At 40.9% G+C, this 19,664-nt stretch overlaps 1 protein-coding gene across 1 annotated transcript in view; it reads left to right on the forward strand.

Annotated features, from left to right (window-relative positions):
- Positions 1-2,121: 2,121 nt before the first annotated feature.
- Positions 2,122-19,664, forward strand: part of LOC147612726 (uncharacterized) — a 46,104-nt gene continuing 28,561 nt past the window's right edge. Inside the window, exon 1 of the mRNA XM_086783563.1 lies at positions 2,122-3,369. Coding sequence (XP_086639689.1) covers positions 2,122-3,369 — 1,248 coding nt within the window. The remainder of the gene's footprint in view (positions 3,370-19,664) is intronic.

Below are 19,664 nucleotides of genomic sequence, written 5' to 3' on the forward strand. Positions count from 1 at the left end.
CGAACAATTGACCCAAGACAAGCAAGGGAAGAAAGGAGGAAAAGGAGGGCTGAACGAGCTGAAATCCGTCTCGCTACGCAATTAGAGTTAGTGAACCTATTGTTGAGAGAGCAAGAAGCGAACGTGACACAAGGAAGATCCTTGGATAGCGGTCAATTTCAGGTTAGCGTTCCTTCTAGTCTAAGCGGGGAAGATCTTTCGTGTGATGACCAAACAATAAGGGATTTAGGAGTCAGCAATCGACCTGTACAAGTTGATAGCCCATTAAGAGAAGAAAGAGAGACTATTGCAGGCACTAGCGGTAGTGTGCCTAGAGGACTTAGAAGCTATCCGCGATTACCTAGGGTAAGACCTAGAGCTTTAAATTTTTGGGACAATCCAACTTTTGAGGTATTACCATTTTTCCAAATGGCTGTTCCAGCACAAAGAGCAACAATCCGATTAGCCGACTTTGTGCAATTTGCGGGACTTTGGGGGACGAGGATCCTGATGCGCATTTACAAAAGTTTGAGGTGACATGTGTTGCTAACGAGATAATTGATCAAGATCAAAAGCTGCATATCTTTCCGGCAACTTTTAAAGACGAAGCAGCAAGTTGGTATGGCAACTTGGATGCAGCCTCCAAGGCCACGTACCAAAATCTATCAACATCTTTTTTGGCCAAATTTAGAAGGCAAGGTTTTCAAGATAGATTGGCCCATCAATTAGACTACTTGTTGCAAGGAGTGAACGAGAGCATTGACCATTACATACAACGCATGGAGACCATTGTGAGGAAGATGGGAGTAGCAGCCCCTAATGATGACACACAAAAGCGTCGTTTGATTGATGGTCTAAGGGATCCAGAGGCTCAGAAGTATGTTGGGCTTCGTCGGCCTGTTGATTTGAACACGGCCAAACAAGAAGCTAGAAACTGGGAAGAGGTACAGCTGGGACAGCAACAAAACGGAGGGAATTACTTTATGGCCCTATGGGGACATCACCTATGGTTAGCTCTATGAGACCCCAGGAGGTCTCAACAATTGCCGGTCCCTCACAACCACAAGTGGTTGTTAATACAAATCCAGCATCATACATGCCTCCAAACCCATATATGACTGCACCAGCATATATGCTTCAGACCGGAACACCACCACCACCTTTAGTGAGCGAGGCAAGGGTGGGGGACATTATGACAAGTGTGTTGGGAAAATTTAAAGAGGAGATCTTAAGTGCTGTGTGAGCTCCAGTAAGGGACGTTATGGCTATAGAGCCACAGCTGCCTACTATGCAACCAGTGCGCAAAGTCCACCCCGATCGAATATATGGTGTGGGAAATGTCATGGCTATGGCCACTTGGCTACAGAGTGTCCTACTATATCTCGAGTCGTACCTGATCAACCATGAATCTTGTTTTGTACTTATTGCTTGAAAAACAATCATACAGAGGAAAATTGCTTCATTAAGCAAGCACATGAGAGAAGGCAAGCGCAGGGGATGAACACTAATTTTAATTGCATGGATAAGAATAATATTACTTATGAAATTGGACCTCCACCTCGACCTTTCATGCAAAGAGGAATCCCAGAACCCTATAAGCAACAATTGCAGCAAGGATTACCCGCGCAAGCCAGACCTCCATTTCCACGAGGGCGAGGGCAAGGTGGAATGAGGGGACAAAGGCCAGGGTCACCATATCGGCCATATTTTGGTCGGGGTTATCAAGGATATGGAAGTCCTAATACAATTACCCAAGGAACAGTGATTTGTTGGAACTGCCACCAAGAAGGCCACATTGCTGCATATTGCCCGAATGCAAGGGCACACCAAGATTATGTTCCTTTATGCAAGCAATGCAGTGAGGAGGGACACGAGGAGAAAGATTGCCCTAAAAGTAATGCAAAATTAATAGGGGACAAAGGGAAGCAAATTGTAGATGAGGGTCCAAGTACTTCAGCAAATTTAGTGGAAGTAGTCCCTATAGTAGGTGCTAGGAAAGAATCGCCAGACAGAAAATCTAGAAAGGTGACATTTTCTCATAATCATCCAATGGTGGGAGTTGTCACTAGATCCCAGGGGAAAGTGCAAAGGACTGCGGAAAGCTTGCTGAAATCAACCCAATTAGAAGGAGGAAAAGTAAGCATGCTTAAGGAGGCATCTTTAGAGGAAGTTGCAGAGAGTCAAGAGCCAGTGTCGGATGAGCAATCCTCTGATCAACCTCCCATAGCACGCGTAGGAAAAGGCCCTCACTTCCAACTTGGTGTAACACCTTTCCCTGATAGATTAAAAGTACCACGTGCTAAGAAGGTCGGGATAGGTGCTAAAGTTGATCCAAAACCTCAATTTGATTTATGGGATATATTGGAACGGTGTGAGGTGTCTATTAGTCTACCTACATTAGCGGAGATCTCTCCAATATGTCGAAAGCAGATGTATCAACGACTTGCACGTCGACGTTCGCGGGTGAGAAAAGAAGTGACTCCTAAAGAACCTTTGGAAACAGGAGTGCAAGTAATTGATATGTTTATGGATTCTGAGGCTCCGACTATTACGATAGAAATTGGACATCATCAGGTCATGGGGGTACAGCTAGATGGAGGAGCTGCGGTGAATCTCATGACTGAACACACAATGGAAGAGTTGGGCCTAAAGGGTTTAGAGCCCACAAATATCATGTTGCGAGTAGCAGATCAACGTCGAGTGAAACCATTAGGTCTGCTTCAAGGAGTAAAGACTATAATAGCTGGATTGGAGTTTTGCGTTACCTATCTAGTAGTGCGACCGCATTCCTATGGTGCAGCGTTTCCAATCTTGGTAGGACGACCTTGGTTAGTACAAGCTCGATGTGTTCAAAAGTGGCATAAAGGGATAATAGCCATAGGTCCACGCACGGATAGAGTTCAATTGAGGGTTGTGTCTAAAGAATTCTTGAGGGAGTTCACTAAGCCACCTTCTACAACCGAAGAAATGACGGGATATGGAAGTGATACATCCATTGGTGAGGAAGTAGTCCAAGAACGCTTTGCATTAAATAAAGATAAGTATGCTCGTTTTCTTCAAAATGGGTATCAAATGCAAATGGTTGATACGGATGAGCCTATAATGCAAAAGAGAGAGTGCTCTAACTTTGCTTTGGATGCCGGTATGGGAGAATATCGAGTGCATTTTTCTTCGGAGAATGACTCTGACAATGACATTACCGATTGGTTGTCATCACCAGAGGAGTGTGTAGTGGATTGCTTTTGCATGGATACAATCAAGCAGAGGAGAGCAGACGATGGGGATAAAGCAAGGCACCAAGAGCTATATGCCCTTATTGAGAAATTGCAAGAGCAGTTAGAGCTAGAACGAGTTTTTTCTAGTGAGTCGATGGACGCATTATTAAGGAAGGTGAAGCTGCTAGAGGAAGATAAGGGACGAGCTGAGATAAAAATTAGACATTTGCAAGATTTGACCTTGCAACTTGAAGAGTGCCGTCATGAAGAAGTAACTTCTTGGGAAGCCTTACTTCGAGAAAAAGATCGTGAGATTGGTCGTTGTCGACAGGAACTCAAATATAATGCGAGGTATACTCAAAAGTTGCTCAGAGAATGTGAGAGATATAAGCAAAAAGATAACAAGAGTGAGGATGGCTCGTTGTTGCAAAAGATGAGTAGAAGGAAAAATAAGTCATTTTCCAGAGAGTTCTTGAAAGCACAATACAATGAAACAATAGGAGGTGATGGAGGAGAGTTCAATGATTGGACTAATTTCAAGATGATTGAGGTAGTGAGGGATGCTTTTATGGTCCAAATTGAGGAGCCTATCAATGATGAAGAGGAAATAGACCCTTTAATGGTGATACCTTATACCCATGAAAGTCTTGTAAGCGCTCATTCTTCGCACGAAGAGGAGGAGGAGTGTAACACCAAGCAAAAGTTTCTAGAAAATGTTTGTTTCAAAGTGAGAGACCATCCACCTATACAAGCTAGATCGCGTCGACGATCAGCCTTTGTTTCAGATGCATTAGAAATTACTCAGCGCTGGGAAGTTGAAGAGGGAAAATGCTTTACATTGGGGAGTCAATTGCAAGAACGAACCTTAACTAGATTGAGAGAGGTTCTACAAACATACAAACATGTCTTTGCTTGGTCCTATAAAGACTTGCAGGGAGTGAAACCTGAGATATGCCAGCATTACATTGATTTAGAGCCAAACGCTAGGCCGGTATGCCAACGTCAAAGGCGCACAAACCCTGTCTATGTAGAGCTTGTGAAAGCAGAAATAACAAAGCTGTTAGATGCGGGTTTCATTTATCCTGTGGCATACAGTGAGTGGGTTTCCCCAATTGTAATTGTTCCAAAGAAAAATCGTAAGATTAGAATTTGTGTGGATTATCGAAAGCTAAATGATAAGACTAAGAAGGATCACTTTCCATTGCCTTTCACTGATCAAGTTCTAGACCGAGTAGCAGGGCATAAATTGTATTCCTTCTTAGATGGTTTTAGTGGTTATAATCAAATACAAATCCACCCAGATGATCAACCAAAAACCACTTTTACAACAGAATGGGGAACTTATGCTTATCGAGTGATGCCATTTGGATTATGTAATGCTCCAGGTGATGATGGCTTCATTTCAAGAGTTTTTACAAAAGTGGATGGAAATCTTTTTGGACGATTTTTCAGTTCAAGGGGATGAGGAGGATATGCCTGAGAAGTTGGCTAAGGTCTTTGATCGTTGTCAGCAAACCGGTATTTCCTTGAATCCGGAGAAATGTGTTTTTGGCATTGAGAAAGGAATCTTGTTAGGTCACGTGATTTCATCTGAGGGCATTACTGTGGATGATAGTAAAATCAATAAGATACGTGATCTGCCTGCTCCTACAACCATGAAGCAATTACGAGGGTTTTTGGGACATGCTAATTATTATCGCCGATTCATATTGAATTTTGCTTCGGTGGTAAACCCTTTAACCACTCTTCTTCGGAAGGATGTACCCTTTGAATGGTCACAAGATTGTCAGGAGGCTTTTGATACGATCAAAGATCGATTGATAAAAGCACCAGTTTTGATACCCCTAGATTGGTCTAAACCTTTTCATATTCATGCAGACGCTTCACACACAGCTGTAGGAGCAGTTCTTTGTCAAGCAGACGATAAGAAGGTAGACCATCCGATTTATTATGCGAGTCGCAATTTGACAGAGACAGAGAGAAATTACACTACAACGGAGAAGGAATGTTTATCCATGGTATTTGCCGTCGTGAATAAATATCGACATTATTTATTGGGCAAGTTCTTTACAATTTATGTGGATCATCAAGCACTAAGATACCTTTTGAACAAGACAGATCTTGCGGGGCGAGTAATTCGATGGATGTTACTTTTTCAAGAGTTTGATTTTGAGGTGGTTACTCGTCCTAGAAAATCTCATGTATTAGCGGATCATCTTTCTCGGCTTTTGACTGAGGACATTGAGGAGGGAGTGGATGATGAATTGCTTGATGCGGCATTATTTTTGACCGATTGTACACTTCCTTGGTTTGCGGATATTGCAAATTTCTTGAGCACTGCTCATTATCCAGGAGGCGCCAACAAGTATGAAAAAAAGAAAATTTTATTGCAATCTCGCCACTACACCCTCTTTGGTGGTTATTTGTATCGTTATTTTCCTAGGGAGGGGGTGTATCGTCGTTGTGTGCGAGAGGATGAGATACCTTCTATCTTACGTGCACTTCATGATGAGCCATGTGGAGGTCATTTTGCGGGGGAATTAACCGCTCGCAAAGTATTGCTAGCAGGGTATTGGTGGCCAACTGTTTATAAAGACTCTTTTGAGCATTGTAAACGTTGTGATAAGTGTCAACGGGTTGGTCGACCCACACCACAATTTGCGACCCCTTTAAATCCAATCTTGGCTTTAAAACCTTTTGAGAAATGGGGAATTGATTTTGTGGGTCCGATTGATCCACCCACTCGTTTTATCGATCCAATCGATACATTCTTGTGTGCACGGATTATGTGACCAAGTGGGTTGAAGCTAAACCTTTGAAAACGGATAGGGCATTGGATGTCGCCAAATTTTTATATGAAAATATCATTACTCGTTTTGGTTGTCCGTTGGAGTTGGTGAGTGATCGTGGTTCTCATTTTTTAAATGAGACCATTACGGAATTAACGAAACTTTACAAAATCAAGCATCGAAAATCCACTCCGTATTATCCTTGAGCTAATGGTCAAGTGGAGGTGACCAATCGAATACTGGGAACGATTTTAACCAAGACAGTATCGAAAAATCGACGCGATTGGGATGAGCGATTGTTTGAGGCTTTGTGGGCATACCGTACCACATTTAAGGTTACGACTCAAAATACACCTTTCACTCTAGTGTATGGTACAGAAGCAATTTTCCCAATAGAGAAGGAAATACCCACATTACGCGTTGCCTTGGAATCTGGACTAGGTGAGAAGGAACCTTTAGAGGCTCGATTACTGGCCTTGGTGAGGTTGGATGAGATACGTTTAACGGCTCTGCAAAATGTTGAGGCGATGCAGCATAGACGAAAGGCTTGGCACGATCGTCACATTAAGGTGAGGGAGTTTCAAAAGAATGATCAGGTTTTAGTCTATGACAATCGATATTATAAGTTTCTTGGCAAATTACAAATGAGGTGGTTAGGCCCTTTCAAGGTGTTAGAGGCCTTTAATAATGGTTCTTTGATTGTCCAAGACCCTGATGCTGTAATAGCTCCTTTTCGTGTTAATGGTCTTAGGGTGAAACATTATTTTGTTTAAGTTGGTAATTATGTGGGTCAAGTTGGTTCATTGTATATTTTTCACATGAGTTTTGCTCTTTATTATTTTGCATTGTTTTGATGGGATTGGTGGGTTTATCAGGTTTTGGTGCGATCGATTCGATCTTCTTTCATACAGGTGGTATGGAGTTTTCTCTCAATGCTTTGTTTTATTTTCTTCATCCTTATGTGGTTTGGTTTGGGTGGGATGGTATTTTAGCATTAGTTGTAGACCCTGATTGGGTTGATGAGTTGGAGTGGTTGTTTCGATGGTTGGCTGCCGGGGAATCTCTTCCAATTGCTGAGAGCGACTTTGGTCGCATGGCCCAATCTTTGGCCGTTATTGCGCCAGAGATTTTTGGTTCAGGTGTGGACACCTTAACCGATGCGTCCGATGATTCTTCGGATGATTCTTTTCATCCTGAAGATGTTGTGGTAGACTATCTTGATGAGGAGGATAAGGATGAGGGTTTGGGCTTTGGCCTTCCTCATGGCTTGTATATCGGATACTTCTACCTAGAGAGAGTAGTTTTGTTTCGAGAGCTGTACTTTTGAACGAGACAGAGGGCCATGGGGTGACACCTCAACTTTTGCCTTTTGGTGTAGTGAATGTGCCTGTGAGTTTTCGCACCGTTTTTTCTGAGTCCCATGATGTCAATTAGTTTTGTTTTTCTTGTTATTTATTTCAAAAAAAAAAAAACTTTAAAAAGAAACAATTGTTTTGTTTGTGTGATTTGTTATGTGTTTTTGTTGTTTGTTTTGGTTTGCATGTGGATTGGTTTTTGGTGTTTGTTTGTTTTCAATTTTAGGTACATTATGTTTCTTGGAAGTTGTAAGCTAATTGTTTGAATGGTTAGTATGTGCAAATATGGTATTTTCTTTGTATTTTTGCATTGCTAGGTGCAAGGAGATGGGGGAGTAATTTGGAAACAATGATATCATAGTATTGAAGATTGTTTCTGGACATGCAATTTTTGCTACTCAGAGGATATGCAGTGTTCCATAGGTGTATTTTCTCCAATATATTTGGTTACTTTTTGGTATCACTTGCATGGTGTGTGTAATAATGGGGATTGTGAGTTGTGTTAATCCAGTTGCAATTGCTTGGTACTTGACTTATATGATTCTTTCTTTTGGAAAGATTTGGGGTTTATCAGTCAAGGATACTAATTCTATGAGTTTCTTGCTGAGCTCTGTAGTAGAAATTGGTCATTTACCACATTCATCTTAACTAGGCATGTGCTGCATTGACTATATTTTTTCTCTTTAATGGTAGGTAACAGCTTGGAAGTGCTTAAGAACTCTAGTGGAAGGAACTTTTCTCCCTTATTCCTGGGTTATAATGACCATAATAGTCTCGATTTTCATGATGAGCCTGGGGAGGGTTTTCAAATCATTGCCTTTGAAAAATGATGAAAAAAAAGGAAAAAAAGAGAAGAAAAAAAAAGGAAGGAAGAAAATTAAAAATTCAAATGTATGTATGTGGTATATGTGGTCTATCGCCTTAATGGTTCTTGGTAGGTGAGGAGAGTCATGCTGGCAGGGTTGTCAGTACTCTAAACCGATGCCTTGGGCTGTTTTGGGATAGCCATCGTCATGTGAGCTTGGTAGGTTCTTGGAGTCAACCTAGCCGGGTGGCAAGGTCTGAGAAGCCATTGTGGTGTGCATTTGGTAAAAAAAATAAATAAATAAAAATAAATAAATCAAGCAAAAAAATGAAATGAGAAAGGCATGGTTCTGATATAAGGGAATTACAATCAGGCAATGACTTCCATGGTTAGTTGTGCTACTATTGTCTTTATGAAATATGGAAGTGAGTGGAAGGTAGTTTTCGTAGAGTTTTGTAGTTATGGATGGGTTGTTTCCTATTTGTTAAAGTGGAAATATTATAGACATAGTGAGGATGTTGTGGTAGTTGCTAATTTTTACTAGTTCTTGGGATTTGATGTTTGCTTAATAAACCTTTTGGTTTATTTATTGGTGGTTAGTGTTATAAAAGTCTTGTAGTGGTGTTTGCAACTTGGATTTTCATTCACTCATTTATGTGTGTTGATGTGAAAGTGTTACAAGTTTGTTTTTTGTTTTTGTTTGTTTGTTTGGTACGGTGTAATTCTAGTTTATGGTTGGTGGTTGTTTCAGAGTGATGAAGTGGAGATGTGATGCTAGGCAGTGATGGTGAAGAAGTTAAGTGTGGGGGAAGCTGTAAAGTGAAGTTGCTGCTGTCTTCGCGACGAGGACGCTCACATTTCAGTGTGGGGGGAATGATGACCCTTGGATCGAAGCCATTTTTAGCAATTTTTAGGGTTTAAATAGGGTCAATTATGGTCATTTTGGATGCATTTCCATGGTATTTGAAAGCATATGTGTGTGGAATGTCATGGTATTTGCATGCATCATGATTGTCGATGTTGTCCATTGGTGTATGCACATTGCATGGGAATGCACATTGTCGATGTTGTCCATTGGTGTAGAAAATGGAAGGGTGGGTAGTTTTAGCACCCGTTGGTACCCGCCAACCTCTTGAGAGCATATAAGAGAAAGAGAGAGGGAGCGTTTCTTTCTCTGGCTAACGTGAAGAACAGGAGGAGGAGGAGGAGGTAAGCCTGCTTATTTGTTTGTTGTTAATGTGTGTGTGTGAACTCTGTACATAAAGAGAGAGAGAGAGGCGTAAAAATAGAGAGAGAGGTATAGGCTACAGGCATAGGAGGGCTTGTGTAGGTGCAGGCAGAAGGAGGCAGAGGCCTATGTGGTCGACGACGACTGCCATGGCCAGAGATGGCAGGCGCATGAGCGCCTGTGCCTTGAGCACGTAAGGCAGGCCGGTGCTTGGCCTTGCGCCTAGGCTTCCAGTGCATCACAAAGGCCGGGCCAATGAAGGCACCGTGCCTTGTGCGCATGAGTCAGGCCGATGCACAGAAGGCGCCATGGCCTTGCGCCTAGTTGCTAGTGCAACATGAAAGGGGCCGAGCCCATCATTTGGGAGTTGGAGTGTTGGCCTCTTGCACATCACAACGAGGAGTCGGCTACATGAGAGCGCTAAGCGCTGAAGTGTGGTGGCCGACTAGATGAGTGTCATGCACCTCGTAAAGCAGCAGTGCGCTAAAGGGCTTCAGGCCTAGGGTTGAAGGTCGTGAGGTGGGGCGCCTCATAGAGCCGACAAAGACCTATGAACGCCAAAAACATAGGGCATTGGCCAAGCCCAATGGATGGGGCTGGCCAACTTTGCAATGCTCAGGCGTGCTTGGAGAACAGACATGGGGTAGCTGGAGCGGGCCGCCTACTAGATAGGAAGAGCGTCGTGGTCATGAGGCTAAGGCCAAGCCAACGGATAGGCTGGCCGCCTGAGGGTGACACTCGTGTGCATTCACAAACGCTAGAGAGCAATGGCTTGCCAGGCGCCATACCTCATAAACGGCCAAGAGCCAAGCGCCTTGCGCATGGGCTTGGAACCTTGCGTTTGGCCTGATGGGCTCGACCCAAGGCGTGTGCGCCTTACGGGCTGGTTGACAATTGGCTGTGCGTGGAGGCAACCATGTGGGCCTTGAGCGCTAAGGCAAAGAGATGGCCCGTGGTGCATGGAGTTGGCGTGTTGGTCATGCATGGTGGTCGAGGGACATGAAGCAAGCACACAGCTCCTCTCACGAGTTGGCCAAGGGGATGGATTGCGCACAGAGGTCGGCATGGAGTTGGCCGACCATATGCTTAGCATGGTGAGGCTACCATGGGCTTTATGGACAGAGCCAAACTGTGATTCTCATGGAGTTGGCCGACACATGTAGAAAGCCGCCTAGAGCTGAACAGAATGAGTCGGGCATAGGCTTTAAGTGCGGGCCGAGGCCGAGTGGTCTTAGGGCGGGATGGCCTACACATGGACAAGGTACCATAATGGCGGACCTTAGCCAAAGAAACCTGTGTGCATGTGGGAGGTCTCCATGCTCTCAAGCTAAAATGAGGAGAGAGAAGGTGGGGAACCAAAGCAAGTAGAGGAGACATTGTGTGTGGGTAGAAGAAGAAGGAAAGAAGAGAGAGGGCAATATGGCTACGCTATGTGTGTACATGCAAAATAGGAAAGAGAGAGAAAGAGATTTGATCACTTTGACATGGTGCATACTTAAAAGTAAAAGCATGAGAGTGTGAGAGAATGTATTAGATTGTGTGCATTATTCTTGTGTTTGTGTTTCAGGAGGAGGAAGAGAAAGAAAGAAAAAGAAGAAGAGAGTTCACGAGAATAGTGAGTAGAGAGAGAGAAGAAAGAAAGAAAGAGTTTTGAAGTGTGAAAGAGAGAGAGTGAAGAGTGGAGTGAAGTGAAGATTAGCCAAATGTTGAATGCAGTGATGCTGTTGCAGATTGACTGAAATGTGGAAGTGTTGGAAATATCAGTTCTTTTTCATTAAATTCTTGGAAACAATTTACACAAAACCATTTTGACATTAAATTTCTTTATTCAGTTTAGAATGGTGAAGTTGTGTCTTGATGATCTGTTGGGTTGTAGTAGTTTGTTCTTTTCCATTTTTGTGTCTGTGTGGGTGTGTGTAAATAAAACATTGTAAATTATTTCATACAAAAAGATGTCTTTTTGGTGTGTGCTTCTAGGATTTAGACTGTGTGTGGTTGTTATTTAGGACGCATTCACTGTTTTAGTGAGTATTTAGTGCGTTGGACTAGAGAGTAGGAAGGCCAGTCAATGTGATGGTGTGAACAACTCCACGGTGTGACAGAGTGAGAAGGTGGAGCTTGGTGTTTGGAGCATACATGCGAGCTTGGAGGCTTCAAGAGACACGAGCTCGAAGCATTGGGGTAATACCCCACGATGGTTGTGTTTCATTGCTCATCCATTAGGTAAATGTGTAGAGTTCCCTCTTGGAGGTATGGTTTAGCATAACATTTTTGGCGCCGCTGCTGGGGAAACACCTTTGTTTCTTCCATACTCTTTGAGTTTCAGCTCCCATCGCATAGTATTCATTGTTGCCTTTGCATTTGGGTAATGCATTGTGTGGAAAATGGAAGGATAAGGTGTGTGTGGTTGAGAAATTTTTTTTATAGCTTTGATGCTGTGTGAATGTTGTGGGAAAGTAGTTTAGGAAAGGATTCATTGGTTATTCTTGATAAGTTTGATGTTAGCACCACAAAAAAACACCAACGTGAAGAAGCAAGTTGTGTGTTGAAGTTTCTTCTTTTTTTCAAAAATTCAACAAAATAAAAAAACATAAGGGACTATTGATTGAGCTAGGAACTTGCATTTCATTCCCTAGCATTGGCACAATCTAATTTTCATCAATTGGATAAGTATTATGTGCCCAAGACTACAAATTGCTGACGCAAAAAACTTCACGTGAAAGTGCAGGAAGTTGTTTACGACATGAACCATTTTCATGCAATTTCACACCGCGAGTCGCTTACAAAATCAACGTTGGGATTTTAGCCGAAAATCATGGGATTACACTCCAAAAATAAAAACCCTTATCCTGACACCTCTGACACGATTCAGTCCGCCAAAAATGGATCACGTGAAAGTGCATTAGATTTTCACAACGTGAAACACTTTTGAAGTAGTTCACCGCGTGAAACACTGTCTGTTTCACGAGAAGACCAAAATCAATGAATTGATAAAACTAAGGCTATGAGGTTTGGATAAAGAAGGAATTTAACCTTAAGGAGAAAGATTGGATCACGTGAAAGTACAGTAGACAGTAGACTTGCACGGCGTGAAACACTTTTTGTTTCACGACGTGAACCATTTGTTCTGCAGTTTCATGACGTGAACCATATTTTCATGATGTGAGCTAAGTCCTGCTATTTCATGACGTGAAATATTCTCTGCTAATTTATGCCCCCTGAACAGAGAGCGATAGAACTAGGAATTGAATTGTAAGATTCTTCCTCAGTCTGAATAACAAATAAGCCTCTACTTCAATCTCTTGTAATCGTTCTATGTTTCTGAATACAAGAAAATATTATTTTTCCTTGTTTGGCCTAGTGAGATAAAAATTTCTAGAGAGTGGTAAATCAATATTGGGATATTTTTAGATAAATAAATTCTACAAATATCAAAAAAATGTTTCCCTGAAACAAAAAATCAAAATAGATTTTCCAAGGTGCAATTGGAATTAATTAAAAATGATTTAGAAGACCTTAGCCTAAGGGTCAAGATTTTTTGAAAATTTTGGATTAAGGTTCCTATGGAACAATAAGATTAATCCAAGTGTTGGTATAAGAAAAATCCAAAGAATAAAAGAAAATACCCAAAAATGAGTAAATGCCCACATAAGATGAAGAGTTGACTGAGTACTAGAGTTATTAGTTCAAAATTATGAAGTATTAATAAAAAAAATGAGATATTTTAGAGTAATCATTTATTTTTGACACATTGGTAAGGAAAAGGGGGACCTTCAAGGAGGCACCTATTTCACATGTGTGGATGAGTTTTAAACTCAAAAATAATAGGATATTTTTATCTCTCCTCTCTCCTGGATCAAACCAAATCAAAAAGGGAGCCAAACTAGTCCAAATTATGTCCAATTTCAGCCAAACTGAAGCTAGAAAATTCTAGAACTTAGTTGGTGGCCTCCCTCACCTATAAATAGACCCTCATTCTTTTGTATTCTCATCTGTGAACTAAACTATACCGGTATTACTCTAAGATAAGCTTATTTTCTATTATCCTCTAAAAATCCACTACAAATTGAAGAGATTGGAGCTTCTCTCTCTCTTCAATCTTCCTTGGAGTCTTCATCAACATACCACAGCAATTGATTGGTTGGGGGCCTCTACTTTGATTAAAGAATCAAGCAATCTAGGAGGTAAAGTGTGGTTTATGGTCTTTTTTTTTAAATCTCCAAATGTTTCTCTCTTCTCAACCCCTCTCAAGCTTGAGAAGCATTCAATTGAACGGCTTTTTAATACAATTGAAGTTCTTTAATGAATTGTAGTGATAAAATACATTAATTTCCATTTATGCTTAAATTATAATATTTTTTTAAAGCATTTCTCTCTCTCTCCCAAAGAATGGTCATTCCTATGACCCATTCTATATTCAAATGAAGCTTCTCATGAAGCAATTCTCTAATCTAAAAGTAATTTCTATGCTTGTCAAATTGAGGCCAAATAAATAGCTTTTTAATGCTTTTATGGTATTTAATTCATGGAAAAATTAGAAATCAAGTCCATAATTAGATATTGATCCAATTAATGCTTATTCTATCACATGATATTACTAAACTTTATGTTTTTAAAATTATTGAGAATTATCAGTAATAGCAGCGGAGCTATGGTAAAATTTTTGAAAAATTAACACATAAATCATTTTCATTCATAATATGAAAAGAGGACTTCCTACCATATTATAGGATTAATCATCCTAGACTAATTGAATGATTCTCATTATAAGCATGGAAAAGTTGATTTTTATGTTTATGCATAAATAGTTAATTAGGAAAAAGACGAATTTCTAGTAATCCATTTTTATGTTAAAAGAGTAATCCCCATGACAATGGAAATCCATGTATTCCAATGAAATAAGAGAACAATTGGGATGCTAAAATAATGTATAATTTATTTAAAAATTAAAGAAAGATTTTAGTTAAATTTATCTTTTTGCATAGATAAATTTAAATGAGGAAAGAGGAATTCCCACCATATTGGAATTCAAATATTTAAATGAGGAAATTGTAATCCTTAGTGTAAAGGAATTAATGAAGATTTTTATTTAAATTTTAAGAGAAAATTTAGTTAAATTTATCTTTTTGCATAGATAAGTTTAAATGATGAAAGAGAATTTCCACCATATTGGAATTCAAATATTTAAATGAGGAAAGTGTAATCCCTAGTGTAAAGGAATTAATGGATATTTTAAATTAAATTTTAAAAGAAAATTTAGTTAAATTTATCTTTTTGCATAGATAAGTTTAAATGATGAAAGAGGAATTCCCACTATATTGGAATTGAAATATTTAAATGAGGAAAGTGGAATTCTTAGCTTAATGGAATTAATGGATATTTTTATATAATTTTTAAGAAGAATTTTAAATAGATTTAATTTATGGTAAAAGAGGAATTCCCATGATAATTGGATTGCACTCATTAAAATGAGAAAAAGAGGGATTTCAAGTTTATTCAAAAAATAATAGGTATGATATTTAGTTAAAAAGAAGAATTTTTATGATAATTAAGAAAATATGGATTTGAATTAAATTTTAGTGTTAAAAGATGAATTTCCACCATAATTCTACCTAATGAATTAAGGTTGAGAAATTATGTGATAGAAGAAATATCTTTGGATATTTTAATTGGTAAAAACAATAAATCTATATTTACCCAAAACTAGATGTTTATGTGAAGGGAATCCTTGTAGAACTAAACCAAATGGATTTGGTTAGACTACGAGAGGGACGGATAGTAAACCTACTTATCCATCTCTCGATCTGATTCAAGAAAAAACTTTGTGACCAATTCCAATTTCTAATCAAAGAATAGACTACCGAAACTAAACTAGTTTTTCTTGACAGAACTCACCAAGAATCTAGTTGGACAATCAGACTGAATGATGAGTATATTACCCTGATAAGAGATCAAGGATCCTCATTATGAAACTGGGAATTATGGAAAAAGGGTTTTTGGAGCCAATCTCAAATTAGAATTTTACTTGCATTGGAACCTCTATTTTTTTTATTCAAAGGACTATTTTATGCCAGAATGCTGGAGGAAGCATTTGGCTTCTGTTTTTCTAAGAGGAGGTTCGTTTTGGAACAGCTGGCAAGGAGTCATCAAGGGACGTCGCTCGCGGCAAAGCCTACCGAGGTCTTGACCAGCCTCGGTATGGTTAAAATGGTACAACTCCGGTACGATGGGTGAGGACCGACGAAGCGGTCCCTGAGTGAAGTGCTTGGACACCTAAGGATGATCCTAGAGGGTTCTGACCAGGCGATGCACGGGCTCGCGGTTGCTAGGACACCCATGCGTACGTCAAGGAAGATTTTGGATGGACTAAAAGGAAAGATTTTTGGGAACCAAATTTTGATATTGGATCTCGTTGGTTGGCCAGCTGGTCTTCAATGGAGAGTCCAGAGAATATTATTGTAATACAATGGACTCAAACTTTTAGAAAATGATGATCAAAAATATTATGATTTCTATTGAAGGATTGTTTTAAAGCCAGTCAAATCTGTTATAAATGGTAATTTCATATTGGGTGTGTACGTGGTATGCCTACCTTAATTTTTGCATGAATCGCCGGCTAGGGGGCCTGGGAACTCTTTTCCTCAGTACTCGAGCAAAAACACAACCAAATATTTATAAAGGAATCCCACTAATACAGTGGTCGGCGGGTGGTTGGCTAGGCTAGATCGGAGGATTCTTGAGAAACAACTAGATACGATTAGTTACATTAATTAGTTTAAATCCTGAGAAGACCTTGTTCTGGGAGGGGATGAGCGGTTGTGCCTCGTAAATGAGGAAAAAAGTGGTGATTCCATGGACCAAGTGCAAGTCTCTATGTGACTTCAGGTTTCGATCAGATCAGTTTAACTCCGGGCGAGGGGAGTCTTCCGAGCCCGGTCTCGGAGGGACCGCCCGAGCTAGCCTCTCGCCCCGGACATCTGCGGGCGAGGCCCCGAGTGTGGATCCCTGCCCTGTGTGGAAGGTCGACGCCACTTCCACCACGCCGGCACGGCACCGCCCCGCGGAGGGGGCAGGGACTCCACAGATGGTATCAGAGCCTTGTTGAAAGCTAATAAGGACAAACAAATTCCTATCAGAAATTGATAATAAAATACTCAAAAAAAACATTTTTCATAATGTATTTTCATTCCGCAAGACTCATTAATAAAGAATTTTTAATCAAAGAAATTATTTTTTTAGATGGAAGTTCCGTACTTATGTGGTGTTCCCGACCTCACCAAGTCACAAGACATGACTGCGTTTGCCTTCGAGCATCTCATCTCTTCTGCTCTGCAACTCGAACAAGCCGAGTCAAACTCGCTCGCCATTTCGAGGATTTATATTTTCCTGACCCAACGGAGAGACGACAGCATAAGTGGTTTGTAAGGCAGTATGTCCACACCTCTTGTGACTAGCGTCGTGCAATGCTGAGGTAGAACCTCTCATTGGCCATGATTCTATAATGAAGCTGAAAGTGGTACATGGTGTCATTCTATATCATTCAATGCCTCGAAATTTCAGACTTTCATGCCAAATTTACAGACTCCTTAGTCGCTTTATTCCTAATAAGGAGAAGATAATAGCTCCCTTGGCAGTAAGAGAACGTTTGTATCAGGGCTATGGCCCAGTACCGCCGTCTTATGTGTCTCCTGACGAGAAGATTTTGATTTCAGGAGCTGAGCTGTTCTATGTACATATTGCAACTTTTATATAAAGAAAGAAATGTTGTATGGAGAAAAATTCCCTGTTGTATAAGTGATTGTTTATGGACAAATTGATAAAGAAAAATCTATTACCGGACATATGTCATAGATCTCCAATAAGATCATTTATCTTGTTTAAGAAATTATTTTTCGAATACCTTAAGTCTTAGGATCTCATGGATGATATCAAAATAAAAATTTAATAATATATCATTTTTGACAGAATCATGAGACGAGGAAACCGTGGCCGTCAGCCAGACCCTCTCTCTGAAGATGATGAGCTTGACCCCGACGTTCGCAAGGCTCACTCAGGTAGGACCCTTCAAAGGAGAAGGGGAGAACCTGGGCGAGGCTGTGGAGAAATGGGTGGAAACTATGGAAGAATATTTTGACGTCAGGCTACAATGAGCGAAGCAAAATGGCTCTTGCGTCGCCAGGCTAAAAATAGTGGAAACAGCCAGGGTAGCATGGAGGAACCATTGTGACACCAACCGTCTAGATAGGAATACTTAGTCCTGGAACGACCTTAAAACCTATTTGAGGAAGAGATTCTGTCCCCTTGGATTTTTGGAAACCAAAATGAACAAATTCTTAGAGCTAAAGTAGGGGAACAAAACCATCGAGGAATATCACCAGGCCTTCGCTCTTCTACTCAAATATTCACCACCTCTAGGTGAAGAGAGCAACTCATGGCTAGGTTCATTCGGGGAGGAATGAACGAACCCTTGGACACACTGGTCAAGAATGCCAAGCCAGTGTCCATGGCAGAAGCTGTCAGAATGGCGAAGGACTTTGCCAAAGCCTTCATCGTTGTGAAAGTCCCACCAAAGCCAGCTCCCTCATCCTTGAAAAGATTTCAGACACCGGGAAGTTCTTCCAACTTTTTGCCTCCAAAGAGGCACCAAGGTCCTAACCAAAATGTGGAGACGGCAAGCTTCAGAAATGAAGGAAGACCTTTCCCCCGAAGTACATTGTTTCAGGAACTCCGGCTCTCTCCAGAATGTAAAGGGAAGAGCTTCGAAGCAAGAACAAATGCTTCGGATGTTAGGGATTTGGGCACCAGCTCAAGGATTGCCCATCTCCTTTGGTGGGCCAAGGAAGCCAGGGTCCCAGAGTTCAGAGATCGACTCCTTCATATCATTCCAATCAGGGTTCCCTGCGCCAAAATCAAGGTAACCCAAGAAGAGTGCCAGCTCAGCCTCCTGCAGCCTCCATGCAAAACAGTCTCCAAACTCCCTCCCAGAATTGGAATAACCAAAGAGAGAGAGTTCCACCTCAGACTGCAACAGCCAGAGCAATCACCATAGCTGAGGAAGTAGAGGAAGAGAAAGGACAAATGTATGCACAACAATAGAGCATCAGGGGAATAACCGTCAATTCTCAGTCCTCCAGACTCCAGTAGAGTACCAGGGTAAGCAATTCAAGCTTTTGATTGATTCACGCAGTACTCATTCTTTTATTTCCCTAGGATGTCTGCGTAAATTAGTCCTAAATCAAAAATAAGGGAAACCTATGCAAGTGGAATTAGCAAGTGGGAAGATTCTTTTCACTCACCTTGAGACTGACCTTATTCAGTTTAGCCTAGATGGGAACGTAACAGAGTGCCAGTTCAGAGTCCTACCCCTGGGAATATATGATGGAATCCTTGGAATGGATTGGCTCCAAAAGAATCAGGCTAACATTCACTGTCACAAAGGAACCATCTCTTTCCTTGACCTTCACGAGAATAAAGTTCAAGGAATTAGAATTTCCAGATCCCTAGTGCTACAATTAGTCAAGGCTTCCAAATTATTAAAAGGACTCAGAAAGAAGCAAGCTATGTATGTCGTTAAAATGAATCTAGTAGAGACATAAAATGCAAGGCTAAAGAACCAGAGTGGTTAAGTGAGTATGCAAATGTGTTTCCTGAAGAGCTGATTGAGATGCCTCCATCTCGTGAAGTAGATCATGATGAGATCGAATTAACCCCTGGAGCTCAACCAGTAGCCTGGCGTGCATACAAAAAGCCATAGAACTTAAGGAACAGTTAAGACAACTGTTAGAACAGGGATTCGTCAGACCCAGTGTCTCACCTTGGGGTGCACCCGTTCTCTTTCAAAAGAAGAAAGATGGAACGTTAAGACTCATAGAGGACTGAATCAATTAACAATTAAGAATAAGCATCCTATTCCTAGGATTGATGAACTTCTGAAGGATCGGTTAAGTGGGACCCAAATGTTCACAAAGATAGATCTCAAATCCGGGTACTACCAGATCAAAATCAAGGAGCAGGACATCCCAAAGACAGCATTCAATACTCGCTATGGGCATTATGAGTTCACTGTCAAGCTGTTTGGATTGACTAAGGCCCTGGCGACATCTTATGCAAGATATTCTCAGAGAATACTTGGATGATTTTGTTCTTGTCTTATTTGATGATATCTTGGTATACTCAAAGAATGCTGCAGACCATGAAGATCATGTGCACAAGGTCCTGGACATCCTAAGGAAACACCAACTCTTTCCAAAGAAGAGAAAATGTTCTTTCTCTGTTGACCAGGTGGAATACTTG

The sequence above is a fragment of the Cibotium barometz genome, chromosome 45 (genome assembly GCF_041138505.1).
Source record: "Cibotium barometz isolate CiBa-2024 chromosome 45, ASM4113850v1, whole genome shotgun sequence".
Lineage (NCBI taxonomy): Eukaryota > Viridiplantae > Streptophyta > Polypodiopsida > Cyatheales > Cibotiaceae > Cibotium > Cibotium barometz.